Source organism: Anser cygnoides, chromosome 1, assembly GCF_040182565.1.
Source record: "Anser cygnoides isolate HZ-2024a breed goose chromosome 1, Taihu_goose_T2T_genome, whole genome shotgun sequence".
Taxonomy (NCBI): domain Eukaryota; kingdom Metazoa; phylum Chordata; class Aves; order Anseriformes; family Anatidae; genus Anser; species Anser cygnoides.
This window is the reverse complement of record NC_089873.1, coordinates 121,445,552-121,471,936: the sequence shown is the minus strand read 5'-3', so window position 1 is coordinate 121,471,936 and position 26,385 is coordinate 121,445,552. Positions and strand designations below refer to the sequence as shown.

The window sequence follows — 26,385 nt, the reverse complement described above, 5'->3', positions numbered from 1 at the left end:
AGTAGTAGCTTTTTGCTATCAATTGTACACAGTGGGACAATAGAAGTAGTGATGCTTTAGCATAATGAAACTCATTCAGGGAAAGGCTAGCAATTAGCTTCAAAAACATACCTATGGAAATCAGCAATGACAATACCAGATTTTTTCTGTGAATATAGGCAGAAGAATTTCAGAAATTTCCGGTTACCTCCAGTAGAATCAGCATTATCCAAAACAGTAGCAAAGACAAAATTTCATTGCTCTGAAGCTCAGACATGTAGCTAATTCATAACAATGCTGTCATCTGAAGAAACTGCATATACTGTGGCAGCATGTGAAACTTGGAGTAGGACACGAAAAATACGGAGGAGCTTGCAGCAAACTCTATATAACCAGAGTGGGTCAATGAACTGTTGACTTGGGTGGCAGGTTGTGGTTTTTATTTTTTTTGCTCTATACATTGTGGTTGTTTCTACAGCTCTTACATTTTTGGAGATGCTGAAAACCGCGAAGTTAAGTAGCTCCCTATCCAAAGGACAAGGGAGATAGCATGTATTATCTTTTCTATCTTTTCATCTTTTCTATGGAAATCTGGTAAATGTGGTTGAAATACTTTTTACTAAGTAAATTTCCATGTGATGAAAATTACTTTTAATTCACAAAGCAAAAGGATTTTATTTTTTCTGCTACCTGTCCTCCTATCTCGAGCTTCTCAGTCTTTTTACTTCTTATTTTGAACTGTGCAAATGATGTCCAGAATTTGTGAGCATAATGGGTGAATGATGAAACATGTGGGTTTAAGCAACAGTTTTGGTTGGCCAAGTTTGTTAATGTGCACGTCTCCCTGGCTTATTTATTTTTTCTCCCCATATAGACAGCTAAGGATTGTGACAGGAGAATGGTTTTTTGAAGAGAGAGCCAAGCGCTTCAGACAGTCAAATCTTGGAACCGATGTTGTCAGACAGTCTATCCTACGCAAATCCCCAGGTAGGGACCTCGAGAGAGAGATTTGTCGTGTATGTTTAATACATTCAAACGTTGTTTTCAGAGTGTCGTACTTGTGTTATATTTCATTCTTCACTGTAGAAGGTATAAGTATAATAAATATTTTAATCTTAATTTCACGTTTGGGTATTACTATGCACTGGTTTGTGAATGATTAGTATATAGGAGAGGTAAGCTATAGATGAATGAAGAAGTATCTCAGTGGGGCTAGAGGGCTGCTCAAAATGTAACACTCCTAACAGGTGGACATCATTGTCCAGCTGCAAAGCCAGAAGCAGGGACTCTAAACGTTCATTCTTAGTTCTTGCCAGGAAGCTTGGCTGTATGCAAAGATCTAAAACCAACCGTTTTTTGTCTTTGCCTCTCTTATTTTTAATGGTGATATGTAAAAAGTATGATTCCGTTTTTCTTTTTTTAACTCTGAATAGGAAAGATAAATGTTAACTCCTGTGCTGTATGTTGCAGCATGGGCTACATCCAGACTACTTGGAAAGCCAAGTGAGAATGAAGAGAGACCTTTTACCAAGATATCTCCAATAAATTGCACCTGCAAATTAAGGAACAGAAAAAAGTCCATGGTTCTTAGTGAAGCAAGCATACCATGGCTATGAGCTGCTGTGGTACCTTGCCTAGTATCACAGGACCACTGGTTTAATAAATGGGAGTTTTTTCTGAATCCTGATGCTTTTCTCTTCATGTAACTACTTCACTCTGAACACAGAAGCTGGTATTTAGGTAGTCTATTTTCAGAGGTATCATTCATCAGTTTCAGTAGGAATGTGGTAGTTACTGGAAGTTTTTAGCGGAAGGACAGGTTTACTGCTCTTGGAAAAAATTCTGGTGCAAATATACTGATTGGCAAAATGCTCATCTTTCCATTATCAGTGTTCTTCAGAAACTGTCAAACTGGCATGTGTCTAATGTTCTTGGTTTTTTGATACTGTGCAACCTGTCAAATTGGGTATTTTGTGACTTTTTACTATATGTTTACATTTGATGTACATATTTGGAAAAAATAAGCCATTTTTTCCCACATTTTGTTTCCAGATGAACATACATTTTAATTAAGAAAACATTCTTTCATTTAACACAGAAAATGCTTTACACTGCAAAATTGTATTTTGGGTCCTTTGGTTTTTAACTACGTTGTCAGTGGTAAATTCAGAAGCATAGTTCAACAGTAAAGCTGATAGTGGAAAAACATTTCAAACTACTTAAAATTTAATTTTCCTTTATTAAAAAGGGAAACCAAAGCCCTCCCCAGCTGTTTTTGTATGATGGTTTATAATATGGTTTTATTTAGTATTGAAAAATGGAAAGCCTATTTTTGCAGGTTGTTTGACATGTGCTGCCTTTATTTGTGCAAACATTGATTTTATTTTTTCTTTCCCCCTCCACTGAAGATACAGTTTCCAGTAAGGATGAAGAAAGAACATTCACAGATCAACCCCAAGAGAATGAAGAAAAAGGGCCAGATATATCAACCTCCTCCGTAACTGGGCATAAATCAGTCTTTGGCGGACCTAGAAAGATAGGGTAAAGCCTTTTTTTTTTTTTTTTATAACTGATAAATCAGATAACAGCTGCATATGTTGGATGGATTTTCTTTTGAGTCTCTCCAGTATTCCACATAAGTCCCAAATTTTGCAGTTAGAAACAATCTTCATTTAAAATCTGCTTACTATAAGTAAAGTGCTGTCTCCTAGGAAATGCAGCCGTAATTACCCTTCAGCTATAGAGGTAGCAGAAAGAAGGCAATTTTACTCTGGGATTTTTCCTGTTCATACTTTGAAGTAACAGTGGGTCTCTAAAAGCAGTTTTGCTGAGGAAGCAAATGCAAGAAACAATATTTGGAAGGCCTGTTTTGACTGATTGATTTGGTTTACAAGTCACGTTTTCCTTTGGCTTCCATATGTGCAAATTTAGTCTAAAAATCAAGCAGTGCTCCTTTATTTTGAATAAGCAGATATGTTGCTGGTCATTTTACAGACTGCGATGTGTGTAACCCCAGTTAGGGTATGCCCTTAGAGGACATAACAGATGCAGTGAATATATGCACAGGGACGGATGCAGTGAATATATGGTTGTGTGGGTGGTGTCTGGACATAACTTGAGGCTTTTGGGTGAGTGGAAAGAAAGATCGGATGAATGTTTCTGTCATGGCTGGAGCTCTGGATCCTACCAGACATAGAGTAGGTAGATAGCTTTCTACACCTTTTTGATTTTTTGAGGAGTTCTGGGTATGGAGTTCCTTGCTCTAGTCATTTAGGAAATCTGCACAAGTAATTTTTCTCTCTTTAATAGTGGGAAAAAGAGCACCAGAAAACCTCTGCCTTCTCAAGTGAAGGTGAAGAAGGAACTGGTTTAGGGAATCTATTGTAGTGGAACCTTGATGTTGCTCTAAATCATGCTAATTGGTAGCTATAGTGAGAGTGCATTAAAATTTACTTTTCTAATCCTCTTTTAATTTAAATCCATTGTACAGATCTTTTAGTCATATTTACCTATGAGAAACAAAGTATTTTTTATTGTCTGCTATTTATTTTAGTGGTTTTCAGCATTTTTTTTTTAGTTTGCAGCCTGAAATGTTTTGCAGTGGTGACATTCCCCATAGAAGTAATCCTACAAGATATGGGCCGCTTCTCTTAGAAGTAACTAATTACTTCTCTTCCTTCCTTGCTCCTTCTTCCTCACTCAAGTTCCATGCTCATATATCACATGAGTGGATTTGCTTTAGCGAAGCCAGTTTGGGGCCAACTCCTTCTGAAATTTAGTGTCATGAGAAACCCTACCACACTGTTGTTGTTTCTAAGTCTGTGAAACATAGTGTTACTTTGCAACACCTCATTTCATTTCTGGCTTTTTAGACCACGTAGTGCAGTGTAGGGGGGTGATGTTATGTTTCTGGAAAGTAGTGTGTTTGGGGCATTGCTGTGTATAATTGTAGGAACCACAAAGAGATCTTTAAGGGAAAATACACAGTGTAATTTCCTACAAGAAAATACGCACATTTGATCAAAAATCCTTTGATGTGTATATACTGTAAAAATATGAGAATTTTCACAAAAGATACTTTTGGTTCGAGGCTGGAAGTCACCATGTTTTGATGTCCTGTGTCTTAAAGTAGTTTATTGTAAATATGATATTGCTTTTTTTTGTAGGAATCGGCTTGATATCTAGATTGGGTACTTTATTGACCATTATATCCAGAGTTGTTCATAGTTCAGACGTGAAATGAATACAAAGTGCACTTTGTGATACTTCAGCCAGTTTGCAGTTTCTGGGAAAGATCTTGTGACATGTAAAACATTATATTTTTATTCCCTGTTTTCATCAGGAAGCTAATTAGGGCAGTTACCAAAGGAGAAATTACATGTACAAAAGATGAAAGTGGAAGGAACATAGGCCCAGAAGCTGAAAGCCAAAGTCTGTGCAGTGGCAAGTCAACACCTTGTTCTGAGAGGTAAGCAGCAGAAATCTGTTAGTTTATGCTGGGGTTGACCTAAGGGGATATGCCAGTCCCCAGGCTTGCTCTGCCTTTGAATGCCCAGCATGAGCACTACCTGAGAAGCAGAGCTTATGCTAATATAAAAAACAACAACAACAACAAACTTCTGTCCATCCCCCTTTTCTTTGCATTTTTTTCATGCTTTGCATTTGCATGTTGATTGCTGTCAGTGTGTTGGGTTTTGTTTTCTGTTGTTTAATTCAGCAAGCTGTGCTCATGGTACAGAACTGAGGCCCTTTGTTCCAAAGTTTTGCTTTTGTAATGACATATTAATTGATTATAATTTATATTTTCTTTTTCAAGGGCTCTGTTTGCCCTTCTCTTTCTAAAATTTTTGTCACAGTTATTTCAAATAGAATTCCATTTATCATTCTTCTGGGCCTAATCTCTGTTATTGCCTCTGTCAACTGCATTATAAAATGCTACATGCAGTATTTCTCTCATGTCCCACTTCCAAAATGAAGGCAAAAAATGTCTCACTTTCTTCTTGTTCAGTTGGATAATCTATACAGAATGTAGACCTATATATATTGCTGAGGTGCACACACCTAGAAATTTTACAATCTGGATTTTTGCAGAGGGATGAAAATTCCCACCTTGTATAAGTGTGGTTAAATACTTAATTAGATACACAAAGATGCTTGCTTTAGTTCTTCCATTGTTAATTTATAGAGCCGGGTAGTAATTATTAAAAATAACAACAAACCTTCCCAGGCTAACCTCTTTAACTGTTTTGAGTTGCAAATTAAAGGAATATAACAGTATGTTGTGGCGCTGCAGCTGTCTTAGATTTTCTTGCACATTTTTGATTTTTGTAATTGCCCTCATCTTTTAGCATTGCCAAAACTGAAGTATTTCACCTACCATCAGCGAGACCAAGAGAGAATTTTTATTCTTTCCTAACATTTTGATTTAAGCGAAGCTGTACTGAGCTGGGAACAGGGAGGCTTGGGCCATGAGTTCATCTCCTGGACTGGTTTATTTCTGATCCAGCAATGATGTTTATGGTTTTGGAACTGAATGAACTAGGTGGTTTTATCAGGATACTTCTTGGAGGAATAGTATAGGAATTTTAGACTCGTCTACACAAGCACACTGCCCCATCCATCATACTGAGGTCTTGTCTACCACATGGAAATGCATGGTATAGTCACCTTATAACAGGTTCTTTCTTTTGTTGTCTACTTAATATGTGCATAAAATAAGTTGAGCCTCCCTCTAATAGCAGACTGGAACAAGAGCAAAAGACTAGAGAGGTCTGCACAGTAGATTTGATGCTCAAGTGCTCAGTCCAACTGATAACTACAGAATCCCTTGTAACACATTTTGAAAGCTTTTTTATCCCAGTCCAGTATGACTTCTGAACACTTCTGTTGATTTACATTAGTTTACAGAGTGAGGAAAAAATCTGTAACAGCAGCTTTCATAACAGAAAGTCACAACAATCCATCAAAAGTGGCGTGACATGCAATAAAACTCATGTTCTCAACATTTTGGCTACTTGTCATGCACTGGCAGGTTTAGAAATTAATTTAGTGTGCAGCTAAATACAGGAGCTTTGACAAAATACAGATGACAGTCAGTAGCCTTGATTTTCTGACTTCACGGCACTGAAAACACATCTTTATGTGAGCAGATAGGATTAAAATTCAACCAAAACACATTCTTTAGGGTTTGTTGATCACTGATTCATCAGATTAAAAAGTAGCAGTGCATGTATGTGAAGTGTACATGCGTAGGAGTGTGTTTATAACGCATAATCTACTATTGTTAATGCAATAAATTGAATAGCAATTGCTTAAAAGGTTACTGTATATGTTCACTAAGGGACAAAATATGGTTGTGCAACATCAATAGACAGTCCTGCTGTTTGGGGTTTTCCTCTGTATTCCTTTTTTTTCAGTAACTCTACTGACGTGAATTCAGCACATTCAGCATCTGTGTTCACTGCTTAGTGTAGTGGTGAGAGTTGAACATATTTTCTCAGTTCAGCAATAGTTCTGATAAAAATTTCCATTGTGGTAGAGAAGATTTTCACTGCAATTACCCTAAACATGATATGACAGGGTAAGCCAAGTGAACATGAAATTCAGATGTCATCTAGCACAATGAAGATGCCTGCAGATCTGAAATATTTATTAAGCAAGCTTATTTTTGCTGAAAATGTGCTTTAAGTTTCAATAGCATTTTTTTTCCAGCAAAACTGCAGTACCCCCGTCCTCTGATGCTGTATTTTCCATGTGGTAAAGACTGCAGTTCCTGTCTCAGTTGCTATTGACCAGTAATTGTTTGAAGTAGTAAGTAGGAGTTTATGCAGAATTGTTACTGTCTTGCAAGACTCTTTGAGAGTTCTCTAAATTAGAAAGAAAAATGAAAATGGCTGAACTGATGTTTGCAGAGAAAGAGAGAAAAGTGGATTAGCCAGGAAGTTCTACTTTTGCTGTAAATCAAATTTGAAATGAAAATAGAACTTCCACTGGAAACATTAAAATACATTTTAAAGTAATGTTCATTTTTTCAAGAGGCAAAACTTACAAACAAAAAAAACAGCAGCCTATCCTTTCTAGCACTGATTGTTCACACAGAGTAATCGATATTTTCTAATAGAAAATGTCCCATGGAAAAAAAAATCTGCCTGTTATGGTGTTAGACAGCAAATGGATTCTGGTATGCTGATCATAGATTCTTTTTTGTCACTTCTATTGACTAACAAGAAACCTGGCAAAGAGAGTCATACAGCTTTCCAAGCTAGTTGAAATAATCAGCCAGTTTAGGTCAAGAGTCGTTATCACAATACAAACAGGACAGTGCTCTTCTAAGCAGGACAGTTGTTTTTCTGTAGAGGAAGGAGGGTGTACAGCTGAGGAATTTAGACTCTGTAGGGTTAGTGCAGGCAATACCATCAGCTGCAGACATGGCCAGAACTGTCATGGTCTGGTAGTTTTCCTTCAGAATGAGGAGCAGCTTGGTGGGAAGTGTCACACAGGAGGCCTTGTACCTACTGTTGGGATGTGAATGTAGTATGAAACGAACACGCAGGAATGCAGCTTCTGCAGCCCAGAGGGCAGCCTGGACAAGAGATGCCTGCACAGGCTATTTACATGTCTGGCAGAAGTGCTGAAAATAGGTGTAGGTATAAAGTAATTAATTCACCCTTGCTTGTGTTTGTCTTTCCAGGTGACCATTTCCTTGCAGTGGATCACAGTTCATCCAGGGCAATGTAATTCTAGTAAACTGTTTTAATCGCTGTTTCATTGCATGGTCTGCTAAAAGCAATAATGCTTTATTACTCTTATCTCCTTCCCAGAGGGAGCACTCTTTCGCTGAACAGCAGCGATACAGAAGCTGCTGCAGGCCATCTGAAAGGGGCTGTGGGCCCTGCAAACAGAAGCGGTGTTTCCATACCTTCCCTCCCGAGGTCTCCAGCACTGAGCACACGCAGCATGACTGCAGATTATAGCAGGGTAAGTTCACTGATGTAGGACTGACACCAAATACAGCCATACGGCTGGCGCCAAGCAAGATGGTCTGGCTGGTATCTGCCCTGTTAGATCAATTTGTAGCTCAGGAGGGACAAGCTCAACAGAGAAGATTTTGTTTCTTCCTTAATTCAGTTGGGTCCAGTGAAGTTATCTATTAGAAAAGAATTTGTCTTGCTCTATCAGTGATGCGGTTTGTGGTTTGGCAGACATTTTTCTTATGTCTAAAAATTGCTGCTAATGTCTAGCATTATATAATAAGTTACAGATTTTCAAGTGGGAAGCACAAGGGATGGGAGTAAGCATTTTTGGCACTGCAGGGTCTTGAGTAAGTGCTGTGACTAAGGATGTGACTTTCCAGCACATAGGGTCGAGCATGCTCCCACTGACTTCCAAAGGAAGAAGATCAGCACTTGTAGAAAATCAGGCCATACCAATTTTAGCTATTTCTCTGGATTTGGACACTGGACTCTGTGTAAATTTTGGCATAACATCTAATGTGCACTAGATATTTTATCAAACTGAAAGATGGGATTCCTCTTACTGGCTGTTAGGTCTCTAAGGATGTTGATAGCCATGTCTGAGTCAGCAACCTTGGCTGATTCATAGTAAGCAGAAGGATGTGGCTCACCTCAGCCAGAAGCAGAAGCCGTCTTCATTCCCAGACAGCCTGCCAGTTTGCCAGGCAGCTGTTCCTGGCTGTGCACTGGGTGGGGCACCCTGAATTTCTTTCAGTCACCGCTCCTAATAAATCAGGATCATTCTAGAGGGTTGTTCAAGTTGCCATGACCTAAGTGTACAAGGAAAGTCAAATTTATAGTCAGAGGTAATGCCTTTTATCATTAATGCTTGGACAGGAGTAGATGAGCCTTCTTGCTCACACCCTCATTGAAAGAGCACATCCATTTTTTCCAGCTTCCAAATACTTCTTCTAATATATTATCCTTCCTAAAAACAAATTGGTATATATGAAGGACAGCTTTGGGAGCTGTAAATATGTTAATACTTGTTTTATTTATGTTTTTCTTGGCACACGGGTTGACTTGATTTCAGATGCATTAGATCTGGTTGAAAAAGACAAATCCATTTAATTTAGATGCAATTATGTTGTTAGCTATTCCTTTACAGGAAGGCAAAAAGCCATAATGATATCAAGCATATTAGCTTTATTTAAGGAGTTATGCTGGCATAATTTAATTAGTTCAAGTCCACTTAGTTTTACCATGACTGAAATTACTATGCTAGTATAACGCCAATAGTTTTTATTTTTATTCTTCTTTTTGTTTTCTTTAGTTTCTAGGCTAAGTTAACGTTGAAAAGATTTGTTTTACTTTCCTTCTGTCACTTCTGATGTATTGCTCTGATTCTTCTGTTGCAAGCGTAGAAAGTATGCATGAACTGCATCTTTCTACAAATTTTATTCATGATCTGTGCTAAGCAACACAGATTAGATCATAATCTAGATATATTCTGTAATAGACTGGGTTCTAAAGGAGCTTTGGAGTTCTGGGAATTAATAGAAATGATGCTTTTGTAGACTGATGGTGAATAAATTCACTTTTTGTATTGATGGGATGTGCATTTTTTTATTGGGTAGAACACAGGCTTAGAAAATGGCATGGTTATTCCAGCAAGTGAAAGTGTACCCGAAGATTTAGTAAAGAAGCAGCATAGGAGGAAAGCATCTGGAACACCTTCCATTGCAGTTTCTAGAGTATCTTTGTCATCAGGCAAGTATTAAGTGTTCCTTTTTTCCACCACCTTTTATCATCTGAGGATATTTCTTATTCTTGTGGCTCTGCAATTTCTGTTTTTAATTCATATTGTACAATAAAATGTTTCATATACTTGTTGATATTTCTTCTGCAAATTCTTCATTTTTACTGACGAAGATTATGCCACTCTGTTAGGTTTTGTGTTTGAAAAAATTGAAGATAATGTTAGCATAGAGTTAGTATTTGAGTAAATCACATACTCTTAGTCTTGTTACAAGATTTAATTCATGGTTGCACTTTGTTAAATCATTCCCTTTGTGGTCAACTGTGTAAAATACTACCTGTGTGCAATCTGTATGAAATATTGCCATGCTTCTGCAATTACGTTTCACACCCACTTTGCCCAGAAACAGATCACCTTGAGAAACAATGAGCTGTCAGAGAACAAGTCCCTTACAGCCTTCATGTCATTTCATTTTTACACGATGCACTGAACCGGTTGATTCGGCTGTGATTTACCTCATTTCACTGGAGGCTGTTAGGGAAATGAGGCTTGCACAGGGAGGTGCTGTCAGAGCCACTTTGCAACAGTGGATGGAGATCCTCCTTTTGCTACCTGAAATAGGAAGCAGGAGTGCCCTGCACTCTTCTGCTTTTTACTCAGTCATCTACTTACAGGCCTAAAAGGTGGGTTCACATTTACAGCTTTCTCTGTGAAGGACAGTAGGGCTTACTTGGTTTCAGCTGAATTTATCCCAAAGCAGAAACCTAGGGGCGTATCCCACAGAGCTAATCAAAGGAGTTACATTCTTCACCTTAGATTTTTTCTACTTGAAAGCATCAGGGTTTCTTTGAGAATGTTGCATTATGCAACTCCTGACAGAGGCTTTCCCGACTACTACTTTCTTTCTGAAAAGATTGATTCTCTTGTTTCTGCTGCCTTATAAATTAAAGGGCTTCTTAGTAATTAAGAACTGGCCTCACGTTACCAAAGCAGATAGATGCTGAGCAAAATTGCAGGCATCCTGGGAACATGCCTCAGACTCTTCATTGTCTTCTTGCTGGAGGATCTTAAAGGACATAAAGCTCAGGACAGTGACCTTTCCTGTCATGTCAGCTATAGCCCAGGTAGAGAGCGAACAGTTGAAATTTCACCAATTCCTACCTACAGGATCTAAAAGTATTCTTTTCCCTCACTTTCTTTCTCAATTTCTTGAGTAGTGCCACAAAAGATTTTAATGGGGAAGACTAAGGAAATATTTCTACAAGACATGTAAAATCTCTCTGCGATTGGACTGCGCACTTAGTCACATCGTCTAAACTTTTGGGCAGACCTGTGCAGTGCCAGGAGTTGGGCTTGATGATCCTTATGGGTCCCTTCCAACTCGGGATATTCTATGATTCTTATGCCATTAACTATGGGATGAGAGACTTGTAGGGCTGAAAAAACTTGTGTGGGTTTTGAGACTTATTTACTTTGTCCTTTTCTGCACAGGGAACAAACACCAGTGATGGCAGAAGCACTTTCTATGTCCAGCTGTATCTCTAGGTGCTTAATTCTGAAGGAGATGGTGGAGGGAGTTTGGTGGTGGTATGAAATGTGATCATCACTACAAATGCTTGGACTGCAGGTTTCGCAATATTCCAAGCTCATAGGTCTAACGGACAAAGTCAAAAGCTTGATTTGTAGTGTTGTCCATAAGAGACAATTACATCAGACAACAGTGCAGGGTAAAAAGTGTTGGCCAGAAGGCCGAGTAGCATCATAAAATATGTTTTTCCATTTTTCATCTTGATGTTCAGTTGCCATAGAGTTTGTGACAGATACTTGCAGAAATACAGTTTTGATTTTTTTTACTTAAAAAGAAAATTTAAGACAACACTTATAAAAGAGTGTCAAGGTGAAACAGAAAGAATTTTTAATACAAGTTATAATGAACATTTTCATTATTTTTATTTTTCTAGACCGTAGCCGATCTGAGATAGATTTGAGTGAATCTTTTTCTGAAGGAAAAGAGGATACCCTGAGCATAAGAAGCAAATCTGTACCTAGTGCCTTAGATGAGGACCTGGTGAGTTTATAAATATGTGAATGTTTATCTAGCAGAAATCCTGTTTGTTCAGACTTAGAAAACCAGCACTATATCACTATAAGTAATAGAAAGAAAAAAAAAAAAAAAACTAATTTGGGGGGTATTTAATGAATTTTTAAACGGCTTCATTTTTTTAGTATGTTGGCTGTAGAATGATTTCAGTGAATAACAGTCTGCTATTAATTTCCTGTTTTTTGAGTTTAAGTGAATGAAAACTGTCTGGAAAAGAAATTTCATGTAGTAGGTTATAGATGCTACAAAGTTCTGTTAATTCATACTTCCCTAAATTTTAATTCTGATGCTGAAAAATGCTATGCTTTAAAGGCTTTAATCTTCATCAGTTTCTGTTTTTTGCCCTAATTTTTTTTTTTAGCAGACAAAGCTCCTTCCTTCTTTTCCACCACTGTTGCTGATCTCTTCTGCCCGTTTATCATTTTCTCCCATACATCTCCACTCCTTTTTCTATGTATTCTGTATGGACTGCCTTTCCTGAACTGATGATCAACTTCCCCCTCATATTATGCACGTATTCAGGCTACACAAGTTGCAGATGTGCATCAATGCCATAAAAAAAAATCCCAGCTTGTTAAATACGCATGAGGAGAAAAAGGGAGTAATTCAAATATTTCTTCATCTAATCATAGTTTTTTTTTGAAGCTTCCAAATGTGTGTGTTTCACTTAGAAGGAAAGAGAAGAGGAACAAAAATTACCTGCTGCAACAGTAATGTTTTGTCTGTTGTCACAGTACTTCCCTAACATCTGCTCTTTTCAAGGGGGCATTGGCCATGGGGGATGTTTCCCTTTCTTGTAGCATTTGATACTTAAAAGTTGCTAGAAAAAAACATTTTGGGATTCCCATCTATTTTTTTTGTTGTTTGTAACCACTCAGAGAATTTGCCTGCAGCAATGCTTTCTTTGGATTAATTACTTAAGAAATAAAAAAGCCGTTCCTATGTGTCAGATTTATGTTGAAATAAACTTTCAAAAATAAATGTTTGGGGTTGTAATTTAGTAAAAGGTTGTGTTCTTGATTAAGAAGTTGGAAAAGATGGAAGAAGAGAAGCATGCAATAAGAAAATAAAAACTTTAAATATCTTACATTGGTTTCCTGCTCTAATTGTGATTTCCTGCTCTAATTGTACTCTAAGGGTGTGATAGTTATCACTTAGGGATTTCTCTGAAGCGGACATCAGAAAAGCCAAGTGCAGAGTGATTTTCTGTTCTTCGAACAGAATTCAGTGGTTTTTTTTGCTGACTCCACATGAAATTTCAGATTGCATCTCATCTCAGCAGCTCTCCAACTTCTTTGCTAAGAAGTTTTTTTCTTCAGTGTTACCATGTTGTTTTTTTGGGTAACTTGATGCATGGGACTCCTTCAGTGTCTTGCCTTCAAGACACCTTCTGGCATTCACTGTGGGTACTGCGTTTTGAGATGAAGGTTGTACTCCTGCTGGAGTTTAGCTGTTGTGGTGCTCGACATAACAGACAAAAAGGAGAATGTCTGATGAAAGTAATGACAGCTCCTTCAGTCTGGGAAAAGTTACGCCTTCCTTTCTCCTGGCTGGCTGGTGGATGTGGCTGAGATCCTTTAGCCTCTTACTCCTGGGTGATGGGAGTTGGCAGCAGTGGTGTGGGAGATGCCACATGTCAATAGGAGAAGCATATTACTGAAATTTGTCAGCTGAAAGGGTTGGAAAAGCCTTTTAGCTTGTTTGCTCCCGGTTTTATCAATAAAACCCCTTAAATTTGCAGAGAGATGAGCTGGAGGACCGAATGGGTATTTCCTTCTTTAACTGACACTGCTCTTGGTAGTGAAAAGGGACAGTCTCCAGGAACCTGCATACTGTGGGAGGTGTTTTTCAAGGAGTACAGGGAACCAGTTAAATGCAGGGCTGCGCTCAAGCGCGAGCACCTTATCTAGAGAGGTGTGTGCTGAATTTCTGACCAAGTAGTGTTCATTACATGCTCAGCTGCTTTATTAGGAATAATTGGATAATGTGCATTTTATAACCCCCGCTGGAGACCTTGAGATTAATGTCCTACCAGCTCTAACTTTAATAAGCTTTTATAAGCTAATAACACTAACCAATTATGTCGCTGCTGTTCTGTAACACCTCCTGAGAAACATAATCATTGTAGTGCAAAATGATTTAAGATCTTATGTTAAACGTTAACCATTTGTCTTAATGTTATATATCTGCTTGCAGACAAAAATCGGTGATCAGCTAGCTGTCTTTGTGAAGCGCCGTCAGTATTTGAGTGTCAAAACCTGAAACACCCCAACTTGAAGATGTTACCTTACTTTTTTTTTGTCCTGTATTTAATTATACAGCAATCAAAAAGTAGCATTGTTTAAGTCTACATATACGTATACAGCAGTATAAAGGAAAAAATTTAGGATGTATTACCAGAATTGCTTCTTCCTGATATATTGGCAGGAACAAAATCAATAACGAGAGTAGAAGTTTTGTTTTGTTTTGTTTTTGTTTTGATTTATTTGTTTACTTTTGAAGGATTTGGCAATCTGTCTCCCCAGAATAGTTTGCTGTGTCTCCATGGACTTTTTCCTTAGAGTATGAAGTATCCGTGACTTTTCTTTGTTCTTTGGGGTGCCGTATTCAGAGCAGAAAGGAAAGAGACCAACAGAGGAGGCTCATTGCAAAAACATGAAGCTAAGAGGAATTTTTGCTTCAGTATGTAAATTTTGGTCCCAAATAAACTGATGGCTTGTCCTCATTTCCCCTTGCTCAACATTAAATATTCACAATTGCAATTGGAAAGTAGTAATAGAAAATTTTGCATTGCTTTCAGCTGGTTTTATTTCAGTACAGTCACTGGAGGAAAGGAGAAGAGAAATAACAGCTAGTTTTAGCCATACTAATAATAAATGGTCTGCAGATCTTTACAAAAATTGTGACAGTTCAGCTTTCCTGCAGCATTTCTCTTCTGTTCTGTTTTTCCTGATTAGAACAGAAGTATGAGACTCTTGACTTCAAATACAGTACATCTCTGCTTAGTTTAAGGGAGGGAGAGAATGAGTGAGCAATAGTGAGGTAGGTCACCACATGGGACTTCATAGCTGCAAAGCAGATATAAGGGGTTTGAACATTCAATTTCAATTAAAACTGAAAGCAGTCCTCAAAATACCTGCCACAAGGCTTAAGGAAACCCAAAATTTCCAAGCTACTTTCAATAGGATGATAGCTGTCTGATTTTTTTCTTGTAACTTCAAGTTAACAGTCCTATTAGGACTATCAGTTGGATTTTAAGTTTCATGTTGGGTTTTACTTTATTGCTGTGTTTTAGAAATGAATATATTTTTTTTTTCCCTGAATATAAACGAGAGGCGTTAGAATTCAGTGCTATTAAAATTCAAGCATATATATGAAGGTGTGCAGTTACTGTTTTTTCTGCAGTTTTTTATTATTGAAATAATACAGAAATGTAATAATTATAAAAATATACACATCTGTTTTTTTTGTTGTTGTTGGTTTTGTTGTTTACACCTCAAATATATTCAGTGTGTATGACGTCAGGACAAGTTTCTTTCCGTGTGATTTGACAATAACCTGGGACTTTCAGCCTTGTCTGTTAGAAAGCATGTCCGTGTTTGTGATTGTGTTTGTAGAGTCGTCATCTGTCACCAAAGATAACGTGGAAGGGTGCAAGTGTAATACTAACTGTAAGCTTGTCTGTTAGTGTGTGAGAGCGTGACTGATATAAATGTAGACAATAATCTGAAAGCTGGATCACTGGATTGTAAAAATACATCCAATAAAAACACGGAACCTGGATTGTAACCACATCAGTCATCTATCGGTGGTGGCTTCTGACTACAAATGGCTTCAGGTAAACCAGTATCAGTGATCCCCTGAGTGACATCAGAGCTTAATTTACTGGTTCCTTTTATTAAGATTTGAAAAATGCTGACTACGTCCCTCTTAACATTTCCAAACCCAAACTCCTGAATGCAAACAGTACTAAGTAAAATAAGGTAATTTGAAGGGGATTGTTAGCAGGTGTGGAAGTGGATTTTGTTTATTTATACAGTTATTGGACATACAGAGTTATATGTCTACAGAAGAAGTCAGGAAACGTGTGTTACATTTTTTTTCAGTTCTTAAGCAATTGAAACCTGAAATCCTGGTGACCTCTTTTCCCCTTCTGCTATGTGCAAAGATGTGGAAAATGTAAATCAAAATTCCTCTAGAGATTGGAATTTTGGATGCATCATGTACCATCTTCCTGAAGCAGAAAATACGTGAAACAAAATCAATTTGGTTGACCAAATATAGAGCAGAACACAATGACTGAATTCCCTGTTGTTTTTTTTTGTCATTTAGGATTACCTGGATGAAACAGAAGAAGATATTGATGACATAGTGGCCTCTCGTTATTCAAGGAAACAAGGACATCTGACAAGTGCATTATCAAGAGTAAGATCCTGAGTAGAAAACAGATGCTTTTTCATCTCACATAAGACCATTCTTCTTCCAAAATGGAGTTTAACATCGTACCACTTAGCAGCATTCTGTTTTATATTTTAGTAGTTTTCCTAACAATTTATAGCTGATCACTTTTCATCCTGCACTTGAGAAACATCCTTTAACTTTGAGATAGTTTTTCTGACTATTATATTTTTAAGGCTGTTCAAAGCTAAGATGCTGTTCTGCAGAGCACATGGAAAGCAAGCACCATGTTGTGTACTCATCTGCAGATTTCTCCACACATTCAAGTTACTACCAAGCTGATATTTGGGAAGGCAAACCATAGATGTTTGCAGTATGTGACTACTCAGTTTTGCAGAGGAGCACTTAATCTTAATTCACTTGAAATGAAGAGAACAAGGCTGTGATGTGATCTTTCATCTCATTTCACTTTCTGAATGTTAAGGTTCTTGGGACACAAATAATTGTTTGTGCATTTGCATGCATGCCATTTCTGTCCACCCCCAGCCTAGCTTCTCCCATTCTCCACAACATGATTGCTATGCCACCCCCATCTCAAAAAGTATTCTCTTTACAGTGAGGAGGGAGCTGTTGGGGGGGGAGGGGAGGGTGGATTGGTGACGACTTTTCTATTTCCTGAAATAATTGTATTTTTTTCTGCTATACTTTTTTTTTTTTTGGTCACGCCCAGAAACTATATAATGCAAATCATCTGTTTGAGTCTCATGTTTATCTAACTGTTGCAGCTTAGCGTTGGTCTTGAAAGGATGGTTGCATTTTCAGGTTGTTACAGGTGCTTGAGATGCAACAAAATTGGTGTAACAAGCCCTCTGTAGCCCTTTTTACAGTCTGTTATTTGCTGGGAAAGAAAATGGTTGATAAAAATAGCCTTTAACATGCTTATAAATACCTGCTGTGTTGCACATTTCTGGGGTCTGGCACTCAGGATGTGAGCAACTCATAGCATCTTCAGTAAAGTCACGGAGCCCTCTCTGGCCACTATTCTTCATGCCTTGTGCTAAGAATAGCTCTGGTGAGCACATAGAGTACCAGTAAGCTGCAACAAACACGAAGGAGAAGATGAGAGAGTTCAGGAGGGTGAAGAGACCTGAGGAGTCTTATGCTAAAAGGGAAGAGAAAATATGGTCCATGACATTAATCAATGAGCTGTCCTTTCTAGGCTGTATCTGCATTAGTCTCCATGCAGGTAACACCCAGGGAATGGTCATTTCAATTCTCGATCCCAAAGAGATGGTGTTGGCTGAACCCAAGCTTTGCTTACCTGGGGAGGAGAAAGAGCTGAGAGAATTGCCATTGCAGAGCATTTTGGTATCTTAGATCTGGCCATGTCCAGACTGTTTTCCCTTCTAATTTGTGTAATTCAAAGAAACAGATGCAACAGAGATGTGTGGCACTTTGCACCAAATCAGACCTGAGCAAATGTAGCTTTTTTGGTATTGGTCTAACACCACCCACTTCCCTGAGGCTGACTGTGACTCACTGTCTCCAATCATTGCTGGCCCCATTGATTTTGTAGGCAGAATTATTTTTCTTTCCTTTGAATATTGATATGAGTGTTGCAGGTGCTGAAGAGCTTTCTCAGTTTAGCCCGTTAACTGAGGACCTGCATTTAGAGAACCTTCCATCTGCGTACTGTAGGTTGTATTCTGTCTGTGCATTGGGTTTTGTCCATTTCTGTAGATTTCCCTTCAACCTTTTTCTTAAGCAGAGTACATCTTTTCCTCTGCTGTAGGTTTGAGGTAATCTCAGATCTCAATGCTCTTGTTTCTTTGTATTCACCCTGAAATGATTGTTAGTGTCCCTGCATGCTATGCTAATGGAGAAGTTTTGAATGGCAAAGCTGCTGCTCCCTGCTAGAGCAGGTCAGTTTTACAGGTTCTTTGTGACTTTCTTTAAGTGTGTTTTACTAGTTATTCCCTCTCTCTTATTTTTGCCTTTTCTCTGCTTGTTGTATGCCTTTGAGCCTTCTGCGTTGTACAGAATTTTTTCCTGTATTTTGCTTGTCCATCAAATGGCTATCTACATTATTATGTCACATTGAAGTAATGTTGTTAATGAAAAAGTAGGTTCTGTTTGCATCTTTTTTTTATTAAATATGAGAATTTAAAGTACTGCGTAGGTATTCTAGCAATGAGCATTTGAGGTTAAAGGAAATATTTCAAGAAGGTAAAGACACTTAAATCTGCCTGTATCATGTGTGAGCAAAAATGCGAATGAAAGGTGACACTGAACAGGAATTGCATCTCAGCATTAGGGTATTGTTGTCTGTGTTTACCCAAAGCTAATACATGAACTTTGTATTGAGTTTTCCCTGCATCCTTCACTGATTCCTCTCCTAAACACATTAATGCGTTTTTGTCGAGGTCCATCATGTCAGTAAATCTGAGCTTTTCCAGTGTCTTACTGCACCAATAAGAGATGTGAAACAAATGTAATTCTTAGTGATGGACTAAAGTGAGGCTCAGCAACCTCCATATGTAGCAGTTGTTTACTACTTATGAAAGTGGAAAATGAGTAGATTTCCTAAGGATATTGCATTTAGCATATATAAAGGCCATTGTAAATGCCACAGAACAGAGTCTGTGGGGAAAGAAGTCAAATATGTCAAATATTTCTACTGAATATGTGCTGTTTCATTTGTGGATTCGTTTTCTGAATGCAATTCAGAAATTGCATTTGCATAAATTCTAGCATCAGAGGACATCTGTTTGTTTGTTTTGACTGTTTGTTTTCCCAATCATTTGTCCCTTTACTGCCAATGTACCTAAAGATCAAGGAAAAGAATACTTGGATTCAGAAGAATAACTATTCTCCCTCCACACATTGGTGTAACCTTGTTAGTTTTTTAAGGTGGGCACATGCATTGTTATTTTCCCATTACAGGGATAATGTTGGCATTTTGTATCACGTACTGGGATCTTTGAGTTCACTAACAGTGTCCAAGGATACCCATTTTATCTATGCTAGAGGTGGGAATGCATAAATGGTAAAGGCTGAAATTTAGCTTGAGGTGTGTTAAGAATAGGAAGAAATATGACACATTTGTCAGTGTGTGTTGCTAATTGTCCTGCAGTCTTGTTCATGGAATCTCAGTCAACCATACAAGGTAACAAAAGGACAAGCTTTATATTTCTTCTTCTTTTTTTTTTTTTTTTTTGTTTAAAGGAAAGGATAAAGAAAGCTAGCCCAAATTAGAAAAACAAACAAAAAGAAAAATACAAAAATTATGAACTTTTTACTGTTTATTATTCCTACATGATGTATAAAACTAACTTTTTTGGATTTTTTTTTTTTTTTTTTAAGAATGATTGCGGGTTTAGTTTCTTAATCTCTCTTGATGTTCACCGTATGAACACAAGCCTGCTTATCGCTCCAGCTTTCTTTGCTGTGGAGCCTATAGACAAGATGGTTGGAGATTTGCGTTTTGTCACAGACCAGTTCTTTTTGTGTGGCCCTTCCTTTCAACTCTGTTCTTCCTTCCTCCCTCTAGCTGCTAGGGAACGAGGTAGCTCAAGATGTAGTTTCCCATGAATTCATTAGTTAGACTGCCAGAAATTGCTCAAATGAGCAGAGGGGAGAAATGCTTTTCCCATCATTCTGTTACTGTACTTTTTCCCCAGAGTGGTATGTTTAAACATGTATGTGTGTTTTTTCACATATCCTTACAAACTCTACAGAGAAACTGCAGTTTTTTAAAAGGCACCAACTCTGCAATATATGAATGCTCAGCTTTTGGCGAGATTAAGAAAGAATTAAGTTCATGGAGACATAAATGGAGTACATTTATGTACTCCCTAGCAATTACAGGCCTGTCAGTCTCACGTCAGTGCCTGGTAAAATTATGGAGAGGATGATCCTTGAAGTTATTGAAGCGCACCTGGGGGACAATGCAGTCAATTGGTCCCAGCCAACATGGGTTCGTGAGGGGTAGGTCCTGCCTAACAAATTTGAATTCTTTTTATGATAAGATCACCCATCTAGTTGATCAAGGGAAACCAGCTGATGTGATCTTTCTGGACTTCAGCAAAGCTTTTGACAGGGTTTCCCATAGGATCCTACTGGACAAAATGTCCAGCATACAGCTAAGCAAAAACATCATAGGATGGGTGAGCAATTGGCTGATGGGCAGGGCTCAAAGGGTTGTGGTAGATGGGGCCACATCTGGCTGGCGGATGGTCACTAGTGGGGTCCCTCAAGGCTCCATTTTAGGGCCAGTCCTCTTCAATGTTTTTATAAATGATTTGGATGTAGGACTAGAAGGTGTTTTGAGCAAATTTGCCGACGACACCAAACTTGGAGGAGTTGTGGACTCGGCTGAGGGTGGAAAGGCCTTGCAGAGAGATCTGGACAGATTGGAGAGCTGGGCGATCACCAACCACATGAATTTTAACAAAAGCAAGTGCCGGGTCCTGCGCCCGGGACAGGGCAACCCTGGCTATACGTACAGACTGGGCGACGAGATGCTGGAGAGCAGCCCCGCAGAGAGGGATCTGGGGGTTGTGGTTGACAGCAAGTTGAATATGAGCCAGCAGTGTGCCCTGGCAGCCAGGAGGGCCAACCGTGTCCTGGGGTGCATCAAGCACGGCATTGCTAGTCGGTCGAGGGAGGTGATTGTCCCGCTCTACTCTGCGCTGGTGCGGCCTCACCTCGAGTACTGTGTGAGGCACCACAGTACAAGAAGGACATTAAACTGTTGGAGAGTGTCCAGAGGAGGGTGACGAAGGTGGTGAAGGGCCTAGAGGGGAAGACATATGAGGAGCGGCTGAGGTCACTGGGCCTGTTCAGCCTGGAGAAGAGGAGGCTGAAGGGGGACCTCACTGCAGTCTACAACTTCCTTGCGAGGGGAAGTGGAGGGGCAGGTGACCTATTCTACATTATCACCAGTGATAGGAGCCGCGGGAACGGTGTTAAGCTGAGGCAGGGGAAGTTTAGGCTGGACATCAGGAAGAGGTTCTTCACCGAGAGGGTGGTTGCACACTGGAACAGGCTCCCCAGGGACGTAGTCACTGCACCAAGCCTGTCTGAATTTAAGAAGCAATTGGACTGTGCACTTAGTCACATGGTCTAAACTTTTGGGCAGACCTGTGCGGTGCCAGGAGCTGGACTTGATGATCCTTATGGGACCCTTCCAACTCGGGATATTCTATGATTCTATACATCCAAATACAATCCAATACAAACCCAAATCTGCCGAGTTGGTGTTCTAAAACATTTTTTTTCTTTTGATACAGCAGATACTTCACTTCTATTTTATTACCTTCAGAGCCCTTCAATACTTGATGTATATGGAAAACACTTTGCATTTCTCCGATTTGGTGATGCCTTTTTCCTTTTCTTTCACTATGGCTTTGCAACGCAAACTTTATTTACCTGTCTGTATCAGTAAAGCTTTTTCACTGCACTTACTCTTTCCTATTACAGCTACCTAATGCTCTTTTCTCTTGACCTTTTCCACTGCCTTCTTTAAAGAACTTCTCAGAAGCCTCTGACAGAAAATGGACCTACTTAAATGTGCCTGAAACAGATGGTGATACTGTGAGTTCTCCTCAATCCTCTGCTTAACTTTGAAGGTTTCTCTCTTTTATCCCTCTGTGTTCCAGACTGTGCCTGTCTGTCTTGCAAGCTTCCTGTGTGATAGGATTTACATGGTTATGTATGTTCTTGAGCAGTCTTGCTCAAGGACTCAAAACAAAATGTACACCAGATTTCTAGAATGCCTTTGGTTCCAGGGTTGTGCACATTGGTCCAATTTTCTTTAAAAACATTTACTTCTTTTCCAATTGTAATCTTTTGAAAGAGGATATCCAGATAGCAATATGGCATAGGGTATCAGTGACAAGAGATTGGGTTGTGATATATTATGCCACAGTGGAAAATCTTGTGGGATTTTTGCTAAACCTTTTTTGGCTTTAGGAAAATTGCAGAAACAATGGGTATCGGAAGTTTGCTCATTCTTTTAGAATTACTAACGAGGGATGGGTGTCACTTTAACCAAACATGTTTTTTATCATCTTCATTACAGGAATCATAATTTTTTCTAATGGTTCTGTCAGCAGTTATCTCATGAGACTCAGTAAAAATTAGGTGGACAGCAGAGACAGTGAGGTCATTTTTATCTGCTTAGAACTTATGTGAGCTTACGGTTTATGTAGCCTGACTGCTCTTCAGCTCATGCATGAATTAAATGGCAGTAATTTAGATTTAGTCATGTTTATAAATAGATTTGAGTCCCATGTGTAAAAAACATCAACAGTCTAGACATTTATGCTATTATTAGTTGCAGTTCCTACTCCCTTTACATCAAATAGACTCAGGTAGTGTTTCTCTTCTATCCTATGTCTCTTTTCATAGCAAGTCCTAACAAGTGAGACAGTATTGTAGGGTTGTGGCTGCATGAAAAAGCAGATTCGGAAAATACAATTTGTTTAAGCTTCTTTCTCTCTCCCTCCAGACAAGCATTAACAGCATGCTGAGCGTATATAGTGAAACTGGTGACTATGGCAACGTGAAGGTCAGCGGTGAAATCCTTCTCCAAATCAACTACAGCTACAAAACAGGTGCCCTCAACATCTTGGTGAAAAGCTGCAGAAACCTGGCTGTTGCAGATGAGAAAAAGCAAAGGACTGATCCGTAAGCACAGAAAATTCCTTTTTAGGCCCTGCTAGGGCTGTCCTCTAACACATTACTCTCTGTAGTCATCAGTGATGTAGCCTGGGGTTGTGATACAAACCTGAGAATTCATAAGATCCAGTTGCTACAAACCAGCATTTGGGTGATGGTTGGTTTTGGATTCCCTATGTGAAATGCATTTCCAATATATTCCTTAGGGCAGCATGGCCATATTCTGGGGAAACAATAATATTACTTCAATTATCAACCTGTTTGCTAGCAATCTCTTCAAAAGGACAAAAAATATGAATGCATAGGGAGACTGAATTTATTTCTTACTTTTAGAAGCAATACTAAAGTATATGATGGTGTTTCAGAGGGAGGGAGGGAAATAGCTTTCTGGTTTTCATACTGTGAATCCATAGATTCACTTTTCAAGGACCATGTTTTATGAGAGTCTTTTAGCTTTCTGTGTATTCTTAGTTTTCAGTATATAATGTAAACTCTCTCATAGTTAGGAATTAATAATTTATATCTCTAATCATGTCTAATCCTGTTGTAAGGTATAAAGTTTTTAATCCTCCTGTATTTTTAGTGTATGTGTTGTCATATGTAATCAGTCAGTAATCATATACTACAAAAGCTGAAGTGCTAGGAAAGCTTTCTGCAAATTAGTTCTGTAAATTAATTTAGCCCTTTTGTTACTCTGAGCCTAACAGAACAACATCGCAGTGTTTCTAGATAAAGTCCATACCTTTCCATGTTTCACAAAGTCTCTTACATGTGTACGTTGTTTAGACTGCAAAAATTAATTTCCTCATATATGTTACTGATGCTGGAATGGCAAGTCTTTGCTCAAACTGGTCATTTCTATTCATTGCTAATAATTTACTACTTGATCTGCAGATATGTCAAAGCATACCTTCTACCTGATAAGTCCCGCCAAAGTAAACGCAAGACCAAAATTAAAAGTAACAGCACCAATCCAGAATTTAATGAGACGCTGAAGGTGAGAACACTGCCTCTCTCATGGGCTGTGATGAATGTTCTACTTGTGCTCACAAGCATTTTCTGTAAGTGCTCCAGTATGGGGATTAGAATTTGGAAGCGATGCCTCAAAGGGAAGGTATTTAAGCAAAACATCTAGGAATCCCATGAGTTTTAATTTCTGGTTTTCAGCATCGAGGAATTGTTTTTGTTTGGTTCTCCCCTCTACAGGTAAAACTTACATTAGTTTGCATGGATCTTTTTCAAAACTGTTGATGTTCCCATCTAACCTGAGCTCAGAGTTCTTAAGCACACCTTAAAGACTTTGCAAGCCCTAAGTTACAACTGTACTGAGGTAGAACTAGCTTAAAAAATCCTATCTAACTGATTTCTCAGAGAAAATAACCTTTTGCAGTAAAAGCTCTTTGATAGCTAGTGAAGCTGTTGTTGCCATTTTACTGTGTTCCTAAAAAGCTGACTGAAGTATATTTTGTGTTGCAAAAGAAAGTGATAGACTACTGTCTTGACTGGTGGAGCCCAAGTGCCCAGGATCTTTCCATTCTTTTCTCATACCCATGTCCAGCCTACAGAGGCTGGAAAGATGTTGTGCTCCTCACAAGCTGCTTATTTACCTGCTTGGCTCTGTGGTGCAGGGCGGAATGGCAGAGTGTGAGTGCCCAGCTCACTGCCTGGCACCGGGACTGCAGGCTCCTGGTGATTCTGCTTCCTGTCAACTGTCAAGAGTCATCCCAGCCAGCTGCCATGAAGCCGGAAACTTTTCTGTATTATCCTGAAATATTCTGAGGGGAAATTCAGTGATTAAGAAATGTAAATAAGTTTCATATAATAGATGCTAATAGATGTTCGTTGGCCAGTATACGTGACCTAACCTGGCTACAAAACTATTTTGCAAACTTACACATACTTGGTCTGGCCAGGCTGCTTTCCAAGGAAGAGTGTCCTGCACAGCCTCATTTTTAAATGGTTTCTAGTAAAGTTAAGATTTGCCTGAACTGGAGGGGAAAAAAAAAAAAAAAAGGTGTTAGACTCTCTTTAGCAGGGAATGTAGTTAGCACTGAACGTGTTTGCTAGTAGGGAACTGCAGGATTAGGACCTAGCAGCTTGCTAAAAATGCAGATTGTGTCCAAGAGGGCTTACTTGTATTGTTGGTAGGTAAATGAGAGCTAAATTTATTTGCTGCAACTGGTATTACCATTAAAAAAAGAAAAAAAATACATCTATATCTTCCATCTTTGGCTTTTATTCTAGTATTGCTGAATAGTGCAGCTCTCACAGTTGGCATCTAACATATAAGTATTGCAGACATATCTATGCATTAATAGCCTACTTGTGTGGCTAGCCAACTGACTTGACTGTTTCAGCTTCTGGAGAACACGTCTGTGTCCAGATATTGTTCCTGAGAACAAACAAAAAAAGAAGACATCTGGATCTCCTCAATTAACACTAGAAGAAGGGTGAATTTCATGGAATTAGTAGGCCTTTCCCTGAAAGCAGAGCTAGAATTCCAGATGTTTATAATTTTCTATATATTTGCTAGGATATGTTGCTACCTCAGAGGAGTTTTTAATAGCTTTCAATCAATTTTTTAATAGCTTTCAACCAAGCTGCACCAACAGTGCTACTGAGGAATTTTGGTGAATGCTTTGCAGATACAGTTTTACTTGCTTTCAGAACCATTTTTCACAAGTTACAAAGATAAAACTGAATAGGAGAAGAAAACACTACTTCTAGAAAACAGTGTACAGCAGCCTCTCTTTAGGGATGAAAGATCCAGTGGGGTTTCTTCTTACAAAATAAACTTTGGTGTCGATCTACTTCTTTTACATAAGCTGTAAGGAATTAACAGGATGATTGTTTTAATCATCATTGTTGACTTTACAGCCATAAATACCCAGTAAGTAATACAGCAAAAAAAAGAAAAGAGGTTTAACAGTTCCCTGTGAGATTTCTAGCTATAGACATCTTATTTGCAATGAAAACAAATCTCTCTTTCATGCTCCATTTATTAGCTGCTGTGGGCTTCATGAAATTTAGCTATTGCTGTAAAAGGCTCCATGGAAACTATTATTTGTGCTTATTCTGAGGGTTCCTTTTTCTGTTTTTCTGTTGGTAGTATGTCATCAGTCATACACAGCTAGAAACAAGGACCCTGCAGCTTTCTGTCTGGCACTATGACAGATTTGGACGCAACAGCTTTCTTGGAGAAGTGGAAATTCCATTCGATTCCTGGAACTTTGAAAATCAGGGCGATGAGTGGTTTGTGCTCCAGCCCAAGGTAAGGACTTCCAGGGGCCAATGAAACTGCTGAGAAGCAAATTTACCAAGGCTTAGTTATTTTTCCTTTGGAACACGTTTTTAAAATGGTGACTTTGTGATTGTCTAATGTGGCAATAAAAATAGTATCTTTGTGTTTTATTCAGTCAAAACCCACCGTTCCTGAAGTCTTCATGAAAACTTTTTGTCTGGTTGGCCACTTAAACAAACAAAACCCAGCACCTTAAATAATATATAAGTTTGTC

General features: G+C 38.6%; 1 protein-coding gene across 4 annotated transcripts in view; it reads left to right on the top strand.

Moving 5' to 3' along the window:
* Positions 1 to 26,385, top strand: part of SYTL5 (synaptotagmin like 5) — an 87,233-nt gene that overhangs the window by 52,133 nt on the left and 8,715 nt on the right. For 3 of the 4 annotated variants that reach the window (XM_066980233.1, XM_048052835.2, XM_048052840.2), the window contains 11 exons: positions 854 to 966; positions 2,388 to 2,520; positions 4,322 to 4,447; positions 7,800 to 7,956; positions 9,569 to 9,701; positions 11,652 to 11,758; positions 16,124 to 16,216; positions 21,719 to 21,784; positions 22,701 to 22,879; positions 23,765 to 23,867; positions 25,980 to 26,141. In XM_066980233.1, the coding sequence (XP_066836334.1) occupies positions 854 to 966; positions 2,388 to 2,520; positions 4,322 to 4,447; positions 7,800 to 7,956; positions 9,569 to 9,701; positions 11,652 to 11,758; positions 16,124 to 16,216; positions 21,719 to 21,784; positions 22,701 to 22,879; positions 23,765 to 23,867; positions 25,980 to 26,141 (1,372 nt within the window). The remainder of the gene's footprint in view (positions 1 to 853; positions 967 to 2,387; positions 2,521 to 4,321; positions 4,448 to 7,799; positions 7,957 to 9,568; positions 9,702 to 11,651; positions 11,759 to 16,123; positions 16,217 to 21,718; positions 21,785 to 22,700; positions 22,880 to 23,764; positions 23,868 to 25,979; positions 26,142 to 26,385) is intronic. The other variant, XM_066980242.1, reaches the window with a different exon arrangement.